This window comes from Thalassophryne amazonica, chromosome 11 (genome assembly GCF_902500255.1).
Source record: "Thalassophryne amazonica chromosome 11, fThaAma1.1, whole genome shotgun sequence".
NCBI lineage: Eukaryota > Metazoa > Chordata > Actinopteri > Batrachoidiformes > Batrachoididae > Thalassophryne > Thalassophryne amazonica.
In genome coordinates, this window is record NC_047113.1 from 42,101,930 (window position 1) to 42,120,926 (window position 18,997).

General features: G+C 42.4%; 1 protein-coding gene across 1 annotated transcript in view; it reads right to left on the minus strand.

Moving 5' to 3' along the window:
- nlgn3a (neuroligin 3a) overlaps positions 1 to 18,997 on the minus strand; it is a 593,492-nt gene that overhangs the window by 93,446 nt on the left and 481,049 nt on the right. Inside the window, 1 exon segment of the mRNA XM_034181354.1 lies at positions 16,993 to 17,782. Coding sequence (XP_034037245.1) covers positions 16,993 to 17,782 — 790 coding nt within the window.

Genomic DNA, 18,997 nt, shown 5'->3' on the forward strand with positions numbered 1-18,997 from the left:
GCAGTTTTATTTGCAGGATTTCAAGGTGGAATATCATGAACTCTCGCACGCAAAACGATGGGCCAGTGCTCCTACACTGTGGGCCACTAACTTCTAAATTCTACTGGCCCTTTGGGCCAGTGGGCCAAATTGGTTTATGTCAAGCCCTGTTAAACTAGGAAAGATAAAAGAAGAATAACACAATTTTAATCCCATGGATTATTATTATTATATTATTATTATTATTATTATTATTATTATTATTATTATTATTATTATTATTATTATTATGTCATTTAAATTTACAAAATAAAAAATCAAAGACTTTTTCCAATCTATCTTTAATTATCACTCAGGCCCACTTGCAGCACCATCATGACTCATCTGCAGAACAAAAGCCCCCATTTGGTATAAATGAAGTCAAAATGAAGTCATGAGGAATTGAAAAATGCATTTATCATTATATCTCTGCTACCACTGTGGCTAGAGATTTGATCAAACACTCATATTGATCCATCAAATAATTGTGATCGAGTGGCATAACTGACTTCATGATGAAGTCAAAAGCTTCACAATATGAAGTCATATCGTTCAACAAAACATTTCTTGTGATATTGCTGCAACCAGTGCAGCTGGAGAAATGATCTAAAGCTTGTATATGTACAAACTGAGTCATGACACCATTAGGAAGTCACATAATGACCTCAGAGCCCAGAAAACACATTTTTGATATATTTCTTTCATTATAAACTCATATCTGTGAGTGCATCAGTCTTTAATTTTTTAATAATTTATGCTGTTTCTAATCTCATAAATACTTGCTCTTAAAGCTTTATGGCCTTTCAAATTTCACAAAACTGACAAAATTGAGCTTCTAAAGGGCTTTTCAATATTAAAATCAAATATCCGCTAAATCCGCAATACAGATCAGATGCGGATCAAACTTGAGGTGTGCATGAGGTGCAAACTGTTCACTGAGTGCCAGTTTGCACCTCAGTGTCACAAATGAGAGTGATTGAGGCACTTTTAATTGAGATATAATGCAAAATATACGCCAGATGGGCTTTTCAATATTATATTCAAATGTCCACAAAATCCACAATCTGAATCAGATCCGGATCAAACTTTGTCAGGTGATAGTGAGTTCCTGACTGCACCTCTCTTTCAAATATGAGAATGATTGTGCAACATTTGAATAAGATATAATGTAAAATATACATTAAATGCGGTTTTCAATGTTAAATTTAAATGGCCACAAAAACTATAATTTGGATCCGATCTGAATCACACTTTGTCAGGTGATAGTGAGTTCCTGACTGCACCTCTCTTCCAAATATGAGAGTGATTGCACCACATTTGAAAAAGATATAATGTAAAAATATACATTAAACAGGGTTTTCAATGTTAAATTTAAATGGCCACAAAAACTGTAATTTGGATCCGATCTGAATCGCACTTTGTCAGGTGATAAAGGATACCATCCTACATAACCAGGGGTGTAGCACCAAATTCTGGGCCCTAGGTACTAGCCATATTGAAGAACCCCCCTACTGTTATGTTCTTTTTTATTAACGCAAACACCAAATTTCTAATGCGTAGTCAAACCAGATCTAAAGCATGTATACCTTAGATCACACCTGGGAGTCAGAACCTTTCTAAAGTTGGGGGAGCAATATTGAGTTGGGGGGTTTGGGGGACCAAATTGCACCATTTTTCTAGAAAATAGTGCATTCCCGTCTGTTAAAATGCACAAGAAGGCACCAAATTGCACCATTTTTCTAGAAAATGGTGCAATTTGGTCCCCCAGACCCCCCAACTCAATATAGCTAGCTTTCAAGCTCACCTCTCTTTTCAAAGAATTTGGTTAGCAGCTGCTTTCCCTCATTTAGTTTTCTTTCCCTGTTTTTTTCTCTTCTTTTTGAAATCTGGACATTGATTTTTTAGGAAAGACATATTTTATTTCAGCCTAAACACTGGGGCTGCAACTAACGATTATTTTACTAATCAGTTCATCAGTCGATTATTTTTGTGATTAATTGTTTTGTTTGTTTTTTACTTAGATGTGAGTTTTGCCATTATTTCTTTAAGTGAGTTATTATTAAAAGGCCTTTATCACGCAACATCAACGATTGACCTTGTATCAAAGTTATGTTATATTCTCATCAAAAACATACCTGGAGTAGTGTTTTGTTTTATTTTGCACATACATACATCACCGACGCACCACAAAGATTTCTATCAGGTTTAGATGCTTACAGCAACTATCTCAACCACTGACAACATATTACAGCAAGAATCCACGAAAGTATTTTAAAGGCCTGACTAAAGTGTAATATGTTATATTTAATAAGATATGTTCATGAAAAAAGCACAAATGTGCAGTTTGCTGCATTTTATTTTTTGTTGTGTAAAAACACAGCTTAGATGTGGTTTGACTGAAACAAATTGTCATTAAACTTAATAAAACAGGGATGAAGTTGAGGTTTAAGAGTCACTAGTTGTTCACAGGAAACACTTATTTCTATATGTATTTATGTTCATTGTTAGTTGGTTTAATCTTTTCTGTTTTGTTTTATCAGATTCTTTTTGTCCGTTTCTCTAAAACTGTATTGTGGCATTATTAGTTATTATTACTATTATTGTTGTTGTTCTATTATTATTATTAAAATATAAATACAAATAAATGAATAAATATTACAATTTGTAACACATTTGACTCTTTTACGACAACAAACGCTGAGCCATGAATTATTATACAGAAAACAAATGTGCTGACAGCTGCAACAGCTTAATGCTAACGTCAACATTGAAAACGCCACAGACATGCTAACGCGTTAGCATCGGTCCCGTTTTTAAGTTATAAAATACATCTATCAACTGTTTCAGAAGACCATAACAGGTAAACGTTACTCACAGACATATGCTCTTTGGGGTTTTAGTGGGGAAAAATTAAGATTAAGCTAAATAAAACACCGAATCAATAAAGCAGCCGATCTGCGAATCACTGCTTCGATTGGTTCAAGGTTCAAAGCAAAGCCGCGCTGCAGAAACGGTTGATTTATATGGAAGAAATGAAACATTTGTGGCAAAACAAAGTTATTTAACAATTAATTGATGACTAAATTAGTTGACAACTATTTTAATAATCGATTAAATCGATTAGTTATTTCAGCACTACTAAACACCTCCTCTTTCTGTCAGATCCTGTTTGGGATGTGTGTGTGTGTGTGTGTGTGTGTGTGTGTGCGTAGGGGGGGTGTCGCCTGTGCGCCTGGACTAAACCATTGTACAACTGTGCAGGGGTGGGAAGCTTACGCGTAGCCAAGGGTGGGCCTGGATGGGCCAATCACACCGCCACCCTCCTGTCTGCTGTGCGGAATTGCGCCAAATCTGACAACAGGTCAGAGACTACGCTCGCTGTTTTGATCCAGATGTTGATCGCAGCCGCAGAGCTCTGTGGCCACCGAGAGAGGACTTGGATTCTTTGCGGGTCCCGCATCGTACCTCCGGAGGCAGTGAGCGAAGGGAGAGCTGCGCATTGTGTTCTGCGTGTGTCTGTTTATAATCTTCTCGCCCAGAAATAAAAACAGAGTCTTTACACAAGAGAGAAAAGTGAGAAAATGTTAATGCCTGTTTGAGAAAAGTGTGTAGTGAGGGGTTTTACAGCCTTAAAACATCTATTAATTGCAAAAAACAGCGCTGACTACTTCGCGGATTTTGCTTATCGCGGGTTATTTTTGAACGTAACTCCAGCGATAAACGAGGGACCACATTTTTCCTCAAATAAATAGTCTTCAGCGGGCCCTCATCACAATGCCAATAACAACATGCACCTTCGAACGGCTGTTTTCTACTGTTAATCAGAAAACGTCCACCAGAACATCCATGTTGACTCACAGACTGAATGCACTCTCCGTGCTTTCTCTTGAAAAAGAACTGACCGAATCGTTGGACTACGATGACGTGATAAGAGAGTTCAACAAAAAACCCTGTCGTCTTCTGCTGTAGCATTAAAAGGATTCATCAAATGTAAGTGTGAGACCATTAATTACTTTTTTCTTCTAAATAGGCCTAACTGTTAATATTATATTGCAACTGCCACAAATCATGTTGGTGTCCGTTCTGATGGTTTTTAATTTGGCCGCCGAGCCACGGTTTCCATTGTTTATCAATTTTATAATTTGGCCGCTGAGCCAACCTGTTTTTATGTTGCGGATATATTTTGAATTTTTATTTTAAAGGACTTTACATGACTAAGCATTGCGTTGCTGCTTGCATTGTCCATGGGGTGCTTGTGTCTGACACTTTGCGTCTGTGTAACTGTGCACACAGCGTCTGTGCAGTTGGCTGAGATGTGTTCATCATTAAACTTGGAATTCATTTTTGAAACAATGCCTTATTTAAATACTTAATTCTATCTATCTATCTATCTATCTATCTATCTATCTATCTATCTATCTATCTATCTATCTATCTATCTATCTATCTATCTATCTATCATTTTCCTATAAATGTTCAAATGTGCTTCGTCTTCTCCCCTGTTGTCTGCCTCTCATTAAATTCAGTGCACAACGTGCACACCAATCAATGGCATCCAGGCCACTTAACAAACCACACACTTCCTTACCTTCTCTGATGCAAATCAGGATATTGGCAAAAACTGTCCTATGGAGTGAGATGCCTATTTAATGGAGTACATAGGTACCGTAGATGGCTGCTGCACGAGGCAGAACACTCACACAGGATTCCTGTGCACGCTCATCCTAAGGAAGGAAGCTGAAGGGGAATAATCTGGGGAATAGAACAGGAGGGGGCAGATCAAAGATGAGTGATGTAACCACTCCTCAATCTGAGTTAAAAAACAAACAAAAGAACAAGATGCAAGATGCTGGATGGAACAAACAGCTCCTGCGTTTCAATGGATTGTGCAAAATTTTTTATTTCAACTCTGCATTCCCAGAGTTCTCAGACTGTACATGCAAAAGGAGACTAGTGAGGAAAGCCAACAATACACATCCAACATCCACAAAGGAGTTCGAGGCTTTCTGTGGCTGTGATCGGCTGGTCCTTCAGTGGAACAGAGAAGGATTTCCTCAAAAAGATGATGTGAAATTTTAACTGCAGTTTGCCAGAAGGTAAATGGGACACTACAGCCTAGATCTGATCTATTTTTTAAATTAAACTCTTTTTCTATTCAACTTTACAATCAAGCTGTGACTACAGAGGAAAGCTGCACGATGTCCTCTCACACATATACCATATCAAAAATCAATATGAAAAATGATATTTTGGCATAGTCAGGGAATCACTACTGCAACTATGCACAAAAATCTCAATTTCAAGAGCAGATAATACAGAAAAAAGGTGTGACTTATACTCTGGTACAATTTATATTCCGGAAAATATGGTAAATGCCAACAATAAAAACAACACTACAACAAGCCACAAAACTCCCAAATTAAACAGGTGATACCAAAAAAAAAAAAAAAAAAAAAAAAAAAAGATGTGGCTTATACTCTGGTGAGACTTACTCTCAAAAATATGGTACTTATGTTGTCATTCCAAATAATTCATGAAATAAAAAGCTGTCAATTAAATATTTTCAGCAAAATCTTTGATGACAAAATCAACACTGGTCAGATAAGACCTGCATCACCTCAGTGTTTTGGAGTGTTTCTGGCAGGATGTACCTATGTTTCTAAGGCCCGATGTTCCCAGAGTCGATGATCCCCAGTTCAGTTTTCTGTTCACACACATTAACCATTTTATTATGTTCAGGTCTGGACAGATTTTAAGTTGGAATATTTCATTAATATTATCTAGGCTTTGGTATCAAGAATGGGTTCAAAACAGGAATTGGGCAGTGCAGTCTCGTTTGAGGACGGGCACTAGAGGGGTAAAATATCATGCATTTTCTGATGGCATAAATTGACTTAAATTCTCTACTTACGGGGAAAAAACATGTCATTTTCTCTGAGTTTTTAGGCAAATTACACGCAAACATAGAGAAAATGCAAAGAAAAAGTGACGATGCGGTGGGAAAGTGGACATGGGTTGCGGTTTGTTTATGACCCAGAGCTGAAATGTGACAAGGCGGTGAGAACACAGCTACTCTGGTTAGTTGTGTAGGCTAACACTTACCGACACGTCTCCCATTTGCCTCATTTTCACTTCTCTACTGGGAACTGAAAAAACTGCACTTTTTGTGACTGCTTTGGTGATTGCAGTGGAAAACAAAACAGTACACCATTTTCCCGTGTGAAGTTGTGCTGTGTATATATTGCACAACAGGAGCGATGGTCCCCATAAGTGGTCAAATCCCACGATATCACGCAGGGTTCAGATGAGACTGCCCTGCCCTATAGATAGAACATAACCAATGATTGCCATTGTGAGTGTGATGGTTTCTAAAAAGAATAAAATCTTTAGTATTCTAGGCTAAATCTGACCTGATAGAAAATATTAAAGAAACAGAGAGCCTCTGATTATAAAATTTTGCTCAAACTTGACTTCAGTTCTTGTATAAGTTTAGTATTAAATCTACAAAACTACCCAAAATATTTTATTGCTGCATGCCATATTGAAATACAATCCAACTGGAGAAGAAATTTTGCGTGTGTGCAAGTGTGTTTGCATGTGTATGCCAGTATATGTGTGTGTGTGTGTGTCTCTACACACTGTGTTGTGTGGGTGTGTGTGTGTTGTGTGTGGTGTGTGTGTGTGTGTGTGTGTGTGTGTGTGTGTGTGTGTGTGTGTGTGTGTGTGTGATATTCCTTTTTGGCCTTGTGGAGTACATGCATGTCAAGTTTCGTGTGAGCTGATGCTCTGTTGTGCCAAAAATCGCCTACCAAAAATCAGTGGAAAAACAAACAAATAAATAAACAAACTGAAATAAAAACTTTAAAAACTGAGTTAGGGCTAATCACTGATAATAATACTTAAAAAAAGGAAAGAAATTGGCATTTTTTTCCAACTAACGTTGGTTCCCCTCCCAAGTTTATGCAACTTCTACATGGGACTTTATTTTTCTAAATTACTGGGCTACAGGATGAAGGGGCAGAGGGTGTGGGTTTAGTGTGACAGGAGTTTTTGCCCATGGTAAGGGTAAGGGTCCCCCCTTACCTTTTCTAGGAACCCATAATGTGCTTCATAGAGCTTGGGAAACAGGGCCCTAGAACAATGGAACAGAGGAGCCTGGGAACATAGAACCGATTGTCATGGTCCCATAGGAGCCTGGGAACATAGATCCCTAGAACTGGGGAACAAAGGAGCCTGGGAACATAGTACCATATAACTGGGAATATATGAGTGTGGAAACATAGAGCCCTTTGTCATGGTCCCATAGGAGCCTGGGAACATAGGACCTTAGAACTAGTGAACATAGGAGCCTAGAAACATAGATCCCTAGAACTGGGGAACAAAGGAGCCTGGGAACATAGTACCATATAACTGGGGAATATATGAGTGTGGAAACATAGAGCCCTTTGTCATGGTCCCCATAGGAGCCTGGGAACATAGATCCCTAGAACTGGGGAACAAAGGAGCCTGGGAAATAGTACCATATAACTGGAAATATATGAGTGTGGAAACATTGAGCCCTTTGTCATTGTCCCATAGGATCCTGGGAACATAGAGTCCTTGTTATGTTTCCTATTATCTACCATACTAATCTGGGGAACACAGAGCCCGGGGAACATAGGAGTATGGGAACATAAGATCCGTTATAATGGTCCCTAATATCTACCACATTAATCTAGGGAAGATAGGGTCCTGGGAAGGTACGAATGACCACTTACTCTCTACAAACATTGACAGGTGTTTGATGTGTGTCTTAAAGACACTTGGTGAGCTGTACTAGCTTGATGAAAAGGTGCACGATATGACCCTTTTAACTTTTTGTAATGCAGTTGTTCAACTGACAAGTGTGAAGTAAAACAAAAAAGAAAGGATGGAAATGAAAAAGCTGTAGCTAAACACATTATTGACACACTGCAGTCAGTTGTGTTTAGTCAGCTGCCACAAAGTGATCAATGCTGCATATTTTAACTGTGTAACACCTGCACACACTTTCGTTTTTAATGGAATGAGAGACAGAGGAATGGAGAAGCAGCGAAGGAATATGAGGAAAGATTCAGCACTCCGCTCTTAACACCCTCTGCACAGCGCCACAAAAATGGAGAAATAAGCACCAGCTAAAGAAGAAGAAGAAAAAAACATAAAAAGTGGAAGAAGATGGACCAACATATTTATAGCACTAATGATAGATTTTGATTGAAGTTTTCTCGGCTTTTCATCATTTCTGACGGGCTCTGTTTTTGTGTACAGTTGCTGTGTGCACAAAAAGGGGCCAAAAAGCACATGGGCAGGGATTTGCCCTTCAAAGACGACAAGTGGACACATGACAGCCGGGGAAAGGACCAGCTTTTAGCAGGTGATGATACACACTGCTGACCCAAGTGCCTCAACATGGTGTCATACAGTACGTGTTTCAACAGCTGATCAAGACACGAGGGCAGGAAGTGCAATCTGGGTCAGTTCATTAACATCTGGAAGAGGAGCGAGCGCTGCTTCACAGAGCAGGAAAGATGGCTGGTCCAGCCAGTCAGAATTCAACTGGGTCTTAATTAAAAGGCTTTCCTCTCGAGCCAGATCGGGCCGGGTGAGAGCTGCACTCACTGGCCACTTTATTAGGCACACCTACTTGTCAATGCGAGCATGTGCAAATGCACCAAAGCACGCAGACGCACTCGAAAAGGTTCGGCAGTTGTCAAGGGCAAATGTGAAGAACTGTGATGAAGAGTGACAGGCAGTGCAGCGACTGTTTGTACCACAAGGGATGCTTTGAGTGTCTGAGGAGCAGGTGATCTCTTCAGATTTCTACACACAACATTCTGTCAAGTTCAGACAGAATGCTACAGAAGCCCCCCCCCCCAACCAAAAAAAAAAAACATCCAGTGAGCGGCGGCATTTGTGGGGGTGAAACACCTTGATGGTAACTCACATAACTGTGCTATAATGGTGTCATGCAGAGGAATGTTTCAATACGTGCCATACGCCAAATGTGGCAGAAGTGCACAATGGCTTCCACTCTGAAGATGTTTCATGAATTTGGTAAATGAAGTGGCATTTATACATAGCGCTTTTTGGGCACTGCGTGGTGAATGCGCTGACATGCAGGCACCAGCACATGCTGACAGACCTGAGCTCACCACGATGACTTGTGGTGCGTTGTGTAAACAGCATAGCACAAGTGCATTTGGGATGTGTGCAACAACACTTTGTTCTACAGGGTGCTAATCTGAGCCAAAACTATGGCACAAAAGTGTCATGTTTAGTCAATTAGGTCATTGTGTTTGGGCACAGCATCCTCCTTTAAGTGTTGGGACATTGTTATTTAAACAGCGCTCTCAAGTGAGAGGTTTTCTGGTGAGGTGAGAGAGCTGCGTGCAGAGCGTCAAAGGGCGACAGTGGATAGCAGCCACCAAATCTCCCTGTGAAGCAGTGATATAATATAAAGCTTTGTATTTTTGCAGTTTTATTTAATTTAACTGTTTATGAGCAGACCTGCACACACGTCATGGACCCACCTACGTAAAATGTATCTGACTACAGTGCCGTATAAATAGCAGAACGCTGTGTGCTCAGCTATAGACCAGCCCTGTGTCCAAAGGCCCCCCCCCCCCCCCCGCCCAACAATTCGGAACACATAGGGGCCGCAGATTAATTACAGAATTTATATAAGTCTGATTTTGTGTCATGGTGTCCTGTTTTTAATGTGACAACTGTATTAATTTGGATGCAGTTGCAGTGAAGGTACTGTACATCTGCATGCCTTTGCACAGCCCCATTCCACTATGCTATATTTATTTGACAGTGAACATAGTTTTGCTTATTTTTCTATTTGACTTCATACTTCTTACAGAAGTATTTTTTCCTTTTCTTTTTATTGTTGTTTATGCACCAATGACATCAGATTGATTCTAAAATCTCAGTTTGTGTTGAAGAATACAGCTGCTACATGCTCACACAGCCTTGTAAAACAGAAAAAAAGCAGCCTCGCAGAGAGACTGTAGCTCCCACTATAGTTATGCGCTAATGCAGCAAGTTAAGCCTCGTGTTCCGCTGCAGAAAACAGGCTCAACACACTTTTTGCAAAAAGAATCTCTCTTCTCGTTTAAGATTTTGAGGACAAAGTGACTGTTGTCTCTTCCAAGTGCAACCGAAGAGTGTTGCACTCGAAGCAGGTGCACAGCCGACATGACTGAAAGTCCACAGCTCTGGAAAAATAAGGAGTATTCCCAAGTGTTTTAGAGCAGTGATTTTCAACCTTTTTTGAGCCGCGGCACCCTTTTTACATTTACAAAATCCTGCGGCACACCACTGTCATGTGTCACGTGTCACGCAGCACTAACTCGACTGTCTCTACACGGTGCGTTAGCACGTTAGCAACACGTGCGGTACAGATATGACGTAACATAGTATACTATAGTCATGGAGCTGTATATAAGAAATAGAGAGCGCAGTCCCATTGCTGCACACTAAACGAAAACGTCCCTTCATGGACAGCCACATGACGCCTCCTAACCGGGCAAAATATTGATGAAGTACCCGGATGTTAATGCATTTTCAATGGAGATTCGCGACTGAACACACTCAGAAAAATGCTCGCAAAATACGTGTTAAAATGCCATTTTGTCCTGGATATCGAGCCAGTAAAATTAAATTACATTAAATTATGTCAGGAAAGTATTAAACTTACTCTGACACACACACATTCACAAATATTAGTGTTGAAAAGTTACACGGATCTGCGCTGATAAGCTACGCTGCTGGGCTGAGCTGCTGCTGTGTTCTCAGCGTGGCTCCTAAAAGCATTACAACACATTATATATATTATATTTTTACACAATTATCCTTTATTGACCGAGTTTCATTCATGAAGTCAGCGGTGTGTGTGCACATCTCTATGTGTGTGGCGGCACAGCGCGGGTCACTATAATCTCATTATTTTAAGGTGCAAATAAAAAAAAACTCCCCAGTCTTGTCGAACAATTTTTAGTCACTAACGACAAGAATTTTAACTAGACATTGGTCTAGCAGTGGAAAATATCAACTAGACATAAGTGAAATTAATGATCCGTGTCATCGGGCGACACAGGTACGGCAGGAGACATACAGCTGTTTATCATCCAAATATCACGGTCAAAGTGACAACAATAACCAAAACCACTTACTTATGGAAGGAAATATTGTCTCCCTTGTTCCTCCGTTTGTGACTTTGCCAATATGCGCAGCTTCCCGGCATATTCCACCTGTTTCTTGACGAAACTAAGTGAACTTCTATGCATGCAAATCACTAACTTGCCCGGAATTAAAATGGCGATCACTCCTCCTTGTCGGCACACGGCTCAGCGCTACTGCATGCTTTGCTGCCACCTACTGGAATAAAAGAGCATTACATCATCTGCCACACTTTTACAGCACATACACCCGATAATGGCGATATTTGATAATTGCCCACGGCACCCCTGACGATCGTTTACGGCACCCCGGTTGAGAATCACTGTTTTAGAGTGTCTGTTTGCCAGGATTAGTAGGTAGGATGAGTGAATTTATCACAAAAAGGGTTATAAATAAAATTATTATTGTTACCATCTCATCACACAATAGGGCACCAGAGTCTCATTTGAACCCTGCGTGATATCACGGGATTTGACCGCTTATGGCAACCTCGGCTCCCGTTGTGTAATATATATGCAGCATAACTTCACACGGATAAATAGTGTACTGTTTTGTTTTCTGCTACAATCACCAAGCAGCCGCGAAAAGTATATATTTTTTTCAGGTTCCCAGTGGAGAAGGGAAGACAAGCGAGTGGTTAGGGTTAGGGAGATGTCGTGTTCCATAAGAATTAGCCGACACAGCGAAGCCAGAATAGCTGCGTTCTCTCGCTTGCAAAACCGCCTCGACACGTTTGAGCTCTGGGTCATAAACAAACCACAACACATGTTCACTTTACCATTGCATCATCACTTTTTGTTTGCATTTTCACTTTGTTTGCGTGCAATTCTCCCAAAAACCCATTGAAAATGCCATGGTTTCCCCATGGAAGTAGAGAAATTATGTCATATGCTTCATATTTTACCCCTTTAGCACCTGCCCTCCAATGAGACTGCAGTGCCCAATATACGCCTCCTCATCTCTTGAGGGAATAAAGAAGCTGAAGTCATAAGGCTGTGTCACACTGCGAGGGACAGACCAAACGAGTATTTATGTATTTAAATATTTTGTTGTGTAATCTACTGGTCTCCCATGGATTTGGGGCTCTGACAGACAGTTGATGTCACAGCTGCATTAAGCAGAACATTAAGCAGAATGATTTTCCAGTTTCAAGACATACAACGCTGGGGGAAGCTGGATTTGAGCAGGGTTTGCCGTGGTCGGAAGCATGTTGTCATGTTTCCTCACTGTTTGTGCGCTGGCTTCAGGCAGAGGTGGTGGCCAAGTGGTTAGTGCGCTTGGTTTCAGTGCGGAAGGTTCCCGGTTCTCTCCATGTAATGTGGAGTTGCATCAGGAAGGGTGTAAAATCAACACGCAGATCCACTTGTGGCGACCACAAGTGGAAAAAACAAGGGAGGAGCCAAATGGACAAACAGCTATAGTTCTTGTTTTTGTTGTTGTATGGCACAATCACTCTCTGCTGCCTTGCACATAAGGGCTAATTTCAGAAAAGGTCCCACCTGAGCTTTTTCCCCCGGTTAAAGTAATGAAGTGCCCCACCGCCTGGTATCTGATCTCATCTTCCTTTACCATCTGAGTTCTCATCGTGTTCTGCCCTTTAAGTCCACTGGCTGCAGTTACGCCCGCTGACTACCAACAACACAAGGATCACTTTAACCTGCTGCTGCTCTGTCCTTATCTTAATCAATCAACAGTGTGGAACTCCACAATAAGCTCAGTATTAAAGGGCAGCGGCCTCAGATAGTTGGTTTTCTGTCTGCAACGCCGTGAATATGGACGAGTATCAGTAAAGACAGGCAGGCTGTCACAACCCATCCAGAATGAATTCTGCTGACATCACAAGGTCACAGTGCTCAGCACATTAAACAGCTCTTGTTGTTACCTTCCGGCCGCAACCGTTTCTCATTAAAATACAAAAACAGGCCGTCTACTCTTACAGCATTACAGATAATGTTCTTGATAGGAGAAGCTACAAATTCAATCTGCTTCTACAACTGCACATTTGCACATGTTGACACAAGATTGGCTGCCAGGCGGGGGGGGGGGGGGGGGGGGGGACAGCTGTTTAGCCTGAATGTCACAGATGAACCTCAAGGGACCAAAACAGCAGACATGAATCCATCTGCCGTTTCAAGAAGCAGCACACTCTGCAGCCCGGAGAGGTCAGCCAGACGACCCAGTGCAAATACCACCTGATGATAGACGGACAGCTAAATAGACAAGGTGACAGCGCTACATCCCACTCAGGATGAGATCAAAACTTTTCTAGTAACAGAGATTGTCAAATTAAATTTCAGTTGTTAAAAATGATTAATAGCAGTCATAGAAAAATAGATATGCTTTGTGATGGGCGGGAGTGCAGATGTACGTGGTGTGGGAAGTGGGAGTCACGCAGGGCGGGCGAGATCGTCTGGGTCTCGGCGGGTGAATTAATAAGGCCAAGGGCAAGAGTTCTGTGCTGATAATACTCAGTCTATTATTTTTTGTGTGGAGGCATCTAGCGTAGAACAGAAGACAGTGTTTCCAGCCAAACATTCACCACTCATGCACATTCTGCAGGACTGTTTAATCTTCCTCATGTTCAATATGTCTCAGGAAGTCCAGGTGGAAAAAACAAACAAAACAAAACATGACGCTGTTGAAAAATGCTTCTTCTGTACACTGACATCCAAAGTGGAACTTCCTTTATCCTGCAGGTTATTTTATGCCTTGCAGAAATACTTTTTTGGAACTGCTTTAGGAACTTTGCGTGCTAATTTGCGTTGTCAACATTGCGACTGCCTCTGTATGCATGTCCGCATTGAAAGTGGAGCTCTCTGCGCTGTGACTTTCTACGTGCGTAAGCCGCCACCTCACTTGACAGGAAAAACTCCAGTACACATTTCTTAGATGCTAATCAACCACACAATAAGCCATAATATTCCAGATATTTGTAACAAAATGATCACAAAGCAGCCATTCAGTCATGCTAACGCTAGCCATTAGCATCACATTACGATGGTAGCGACTTCTAAAATATGACGTTTTCAAGACACGTGAACAATTAAACTCATCACGTACCACTGCTTTACCGCCTGGGGTTCAAGAGCTTTTTCTCAATTTTTCAAGAATTACTCCATATGGTACTTTCTCTTTTTTTTTTTTTCCCCCTGTCTGCATATATAGTAATAGTAAGTTCCACACTGGCAGAACCATTTATGAACATTAATACCCATATATGCAATTTATTCTTGCAAGACAGAAGGTATGTAGTGCATGAGTGAATATGGTGTGTGTGTGACCCCCATCCGCCCTTCCCGATCAGCCTACAACATCATACTCAAAGCCAACCGACAACTTCTATCAGGAAGGGCCGACCACCAAAACAACACAAAGACAGACAAGAACAAAGACAAGTGGAGAAGACAATAACTGTGATGTGAGACACCGAGGAGACGGGGCCCCAACCATACAACATACCATGACAAACAACCACACATGAACCAACAGTGACAGCAACAGTCTGTTGTTTAATTAGTGAGCATCCATACCCTAATCTAGAACACCGTAGTGTTAATCCTCTTAAGAGAACCCAAACAACGAATTGTGGTGACCGCCACAAACACGCAACCATCCACACGCAGAGACCCAGATCACAGCTAAATATCCGATCACTACTGTGGCTGGTGTGTTGGGCCAAGACAAGAGTACAGAACCTTACCATATGACATGGACGTCAGAAGCCACACGGCCAGCCGCAAGTGATGAGGGAAGTGGGTCCAGGACACGGGGCACCGGAGGAACCAGGAGAAAAGGGGCAGCAGAAGGGCACAGGGGCCAGGAAAGGCAGCCCCCAGAGCCACCGGGCAGCACAGCAAGCCAACAGGGGAGTGGCCCAACAGCGCCAGAACCCATCCCCGACAACACCCCCCCCACGGGGTCACAGGGAGTTGCCCCAAACCCAAGGGAAGCACACAAGGCGCTGGCATGGGCCCACCAACAGGGGGAGCCCCAGAACCACGCCACACGGGCCACGGCCCCCGAGGGTGGGAGCAAGCGGCGGCAAGGACAGGGAGCAAAGAAGCCACCACAACCGAACCCAAAGCACAAGGTAGGGACCACCGAGCCACACGAGGGTGGGTCCTAGCTCCCAGACAAGAGGCGAGGCCCGACCCCAGTGCCAGGAAGAGCACAAGGCCCCCCAACAGCCAGAGCCCCCAGCACAGCCAGCAGTGCCCCCCAAGCTCCCCCACCCCCCGACCTACCCCCCACCCCGGATCCCACCCCAGCCACCAAAGCCCATGACCAGGAGACTGCCTGAGCAAGACCCATTCGACAGAGACCACGACCCCCCATCCCCCCAGCAGCCGCCGGCCCCCAGTGCCAACACCCGCACCCCACTGCCACCACCCACCCCAACAACAGGCCGTGGCACCCCGGGCCCCACAGACCCAGAGCAGGGCCAGGGGACCACGGCAGAACCGACGAGGCAGACCCCTTACCCCAGAGCCCCAGACATCCACAGCCACCCGGGGCCAACTCCACGTGCCACACTCACCCTACCTACCAACCCCACCAAGTTGTTACAATTATCGCCCTTGCTGTGTACGACCCCCTAAGTGTGCAAAGATAAGGTGTTGCATTAAAAGCAGGGCAAGAGACGGCAGGTGACAGACTGCCGTGGGTGGCCACGGTACTTTCTCATAGTATAATGCCCATGTACTGCTCATCAAAACAATCTCAGCTTTCTGAATGTGAGACAAATATTTGTCTAGAACACTGCATAAAAGATATAATTTGGCTCTGAAACTAAAAATGAAGATGAAATGCGTTTCAAAAAAAATTCTTCAGTAATTATATAGTTTTATTTATGTGGTTGAACTGTTTTGTGTTTTCTACAAAAGTAGTGACATATATGAAAAATTGTTTAAAACAATGTATGATGAATTTAGAAAACATAATATGCACTGTGCAGTGCAGCAGCGCCTCCTGCTGAGAGCTACAAGCCAGACATGTGGAACATTCCAAAACAGTATATTTGTAAAATAATATCTCTTACCTGTCTGCTGTAAGCTTCTTTTTGTCATATAATTACCTTTTGGATGTATAAAATGATTCGGTGATAAAAACTGATGGAAAATAACATCCACTGGTGCCTTGAACAACAACAACAAAAAACACTACAACATTCCTGAAGAAAATAATCGCTCCATATGTTTCTCCACAATGCCTTTTTTTCCAGGGCTGTTGACAGATCATCAACCACAATCTGAGAAAAAAAACTTATAAATGAATAAAGCAAAACTTCTTCTTTCTGTTTATGGGCATATCACAAACAAGCTTTAGAGGGGTATACTGCCACCTACTGCATCGGAGTGTGTGGATTCATAACATTAATTATTCTAAGTCAATACAATACAGAACGTGAAACAATAAATTGACAAATAAAATAATCAAAACATACAACAATATCTTAACACTATTAGGAAACAGTGCAAGTTAGATAGTTTTGTGGTGGTTAAGTGTGCAAGTGTGCTTGTTTCCAGTGCAAAAGGTTCCCAATTCAAAACCGTGTAATGTGGAGTTGCGTCACAAATGGCATCTGGTGTCAAACTTGTGCACAAATCCACATGCAGATCCATCTCAGACCTGGTGTGACAACCTCAAGTGAAACAAGGGAGAAGCCTTACTTTCTGTGCTGTAGTGAGTGAAAAGACTCCCCCCCAACACACACACACACACACACGCACACACACACGAACCAGAACCCATCTCTTGGATAATTTTACTCACCCAGTCTTGGCAAAGTTGGTCCAATAGGTCATGACCACTGCGCTCAGCATGACATCATTCTTCGAAAAGTTGCACGGGAACAGGTCAGTGGGACCAATCATGGGAATTCCAAACACATATGGCACTTCATCGCCGTGGGCAGCGTCTGACCACGCAGGCTTCATCAAACTCTGGCAATGGTGGTAGAAGGCATAGAAATAGGTGGGTGAGCCGTAGCGGGCATGGAGGTCAGCCGTTACCACTGAAGGCTCCACCCACTGGTGGTCGGTGAACAGAGCAACCAGGGTCTTACGTCTGGTCTCCGGATTGTCCCGGTCTGCCCAGTCTGTGTACATGAATTTAATGGTCTCTCTCAGTGTGTCCTTGCCCTCCGGGTAGCCATACAGACTGTCCACGAAGTCTGACACAGAGAAATCAAAGTCATTCCCAGAGACGCCATCCTCTGAATCCACCACATTCTCTACAAACCGCAAGCCCTCGCCCTGGTTGACCCCCAGCATGATGTCGTAATTGAGGAACTCGCCCTGCTCCATCAGGATCTCGGGGTCATCTGGGATGACGTCGCCATCGATTACGGGTCCAAAGGCCACGTGGTACCTGGCAGGTTGTATGTCCTGCTCCACCAGCTCTCTGGAGCTCTTCTTCCTCAGACAATCCACCATGTCTAGAGTGTCGAGGACATTACAGCCGACCTTCTCTGCCAGAAGACGGGTGTATTTAACCGGCTGGTAGTTCACTGCCCAGCTGGACAGGGCTGAGCCGCTCTGAATGATGGCTCTGTGGAACAAACCTGAACAAAAGACATGGGAGAAAGAGACGAGGTGTTTAGTGTGTCACAATTACAGAGGATAATCCCGTTAGCGTGTGCTATGCTACCTGATAGCCTTTAATTTGGTTGCAGTCATGATCAAAAGGGGCCTGTGTACTACACAGCTGATAAGAATAACAAAGGCCAGACAGAACGAGTCCTTGTTGGCACTCAGTAATGGAATCATGGCTGTGATAATGAATGTGCAGATGGCCTGGACTGACAGACAGCAAGCAGACAGAAGAGGGAATCAGTGCTCTGTCTGTCATCTGCTCTTCCTCCCTCCATCTCTATATGCTCTCTGTGCAATAAACTGTTTGGCAGAAGCAGATGTTGCCAGTATGGTTCCATAGGCCTCTACTACCTCACTTTTTTAGAGAGCAGACAGAAATTGGACAAAATAACTGTGGATTATTTTTTAATACGAATCATGACTTTTAGAGATAGTTTACAGTAGTATGGTACTGTGTGGTACAAGCAGCTCTGTCATGAGTAGGTAGATCTCAAAAATTACAGTTGGACAGCTTCATGGTGGAGTGGTATAGAGCAGGATTTACTCTGAAAGAAGATGCAAAATTTCAGCTACCATTTGCCAGAAGGCACATGGGTGACTCAAGCCCAGATTTGATTCATTTTCTTGTGTGAAAATCCTTTTCTGTGTCACTCCAACTGGTAGTGCAACAGACAACAGCTGGACTACGTACAATTTCTGCAGTCACAGCTACAGAAGCCTATAATAACTCCTTGAGAGTTATCTGGGTGTCTTGGTGGCTTCCCTCACTTGTCTCCTTCTTACACAGTTCCTTTGTTTTTGAGAACTGCCTTCCCCAGACAGATTTACCACAGATCAATACACTGTTTATGTTTCTTAATAATTGATGTAATTTAAGTCAAATACATATTCAGAGAACTGGAAATGTTCAAGAATCCATCTGCTCATGTGTCTCAAGAAAACTAGCTGCTAAATGCTTAAAACACAAAATGAAACACCTAGTCAGAAATCCTGTAATGCTGAAACAAGTATGTGAGACAATTCCTTCACAAAAATGGTTCACTGTTTCATCATTCTTAAAAAGGAAATAAAAGAATGAAAATGACAGATCTACGATTCTCAACATCTGAAACACTAATTGCTTCAGAAATTGATGCAATGCTCAAACAGCATAAGAAACAGTTGCTTCAGAAATGACACTGTTT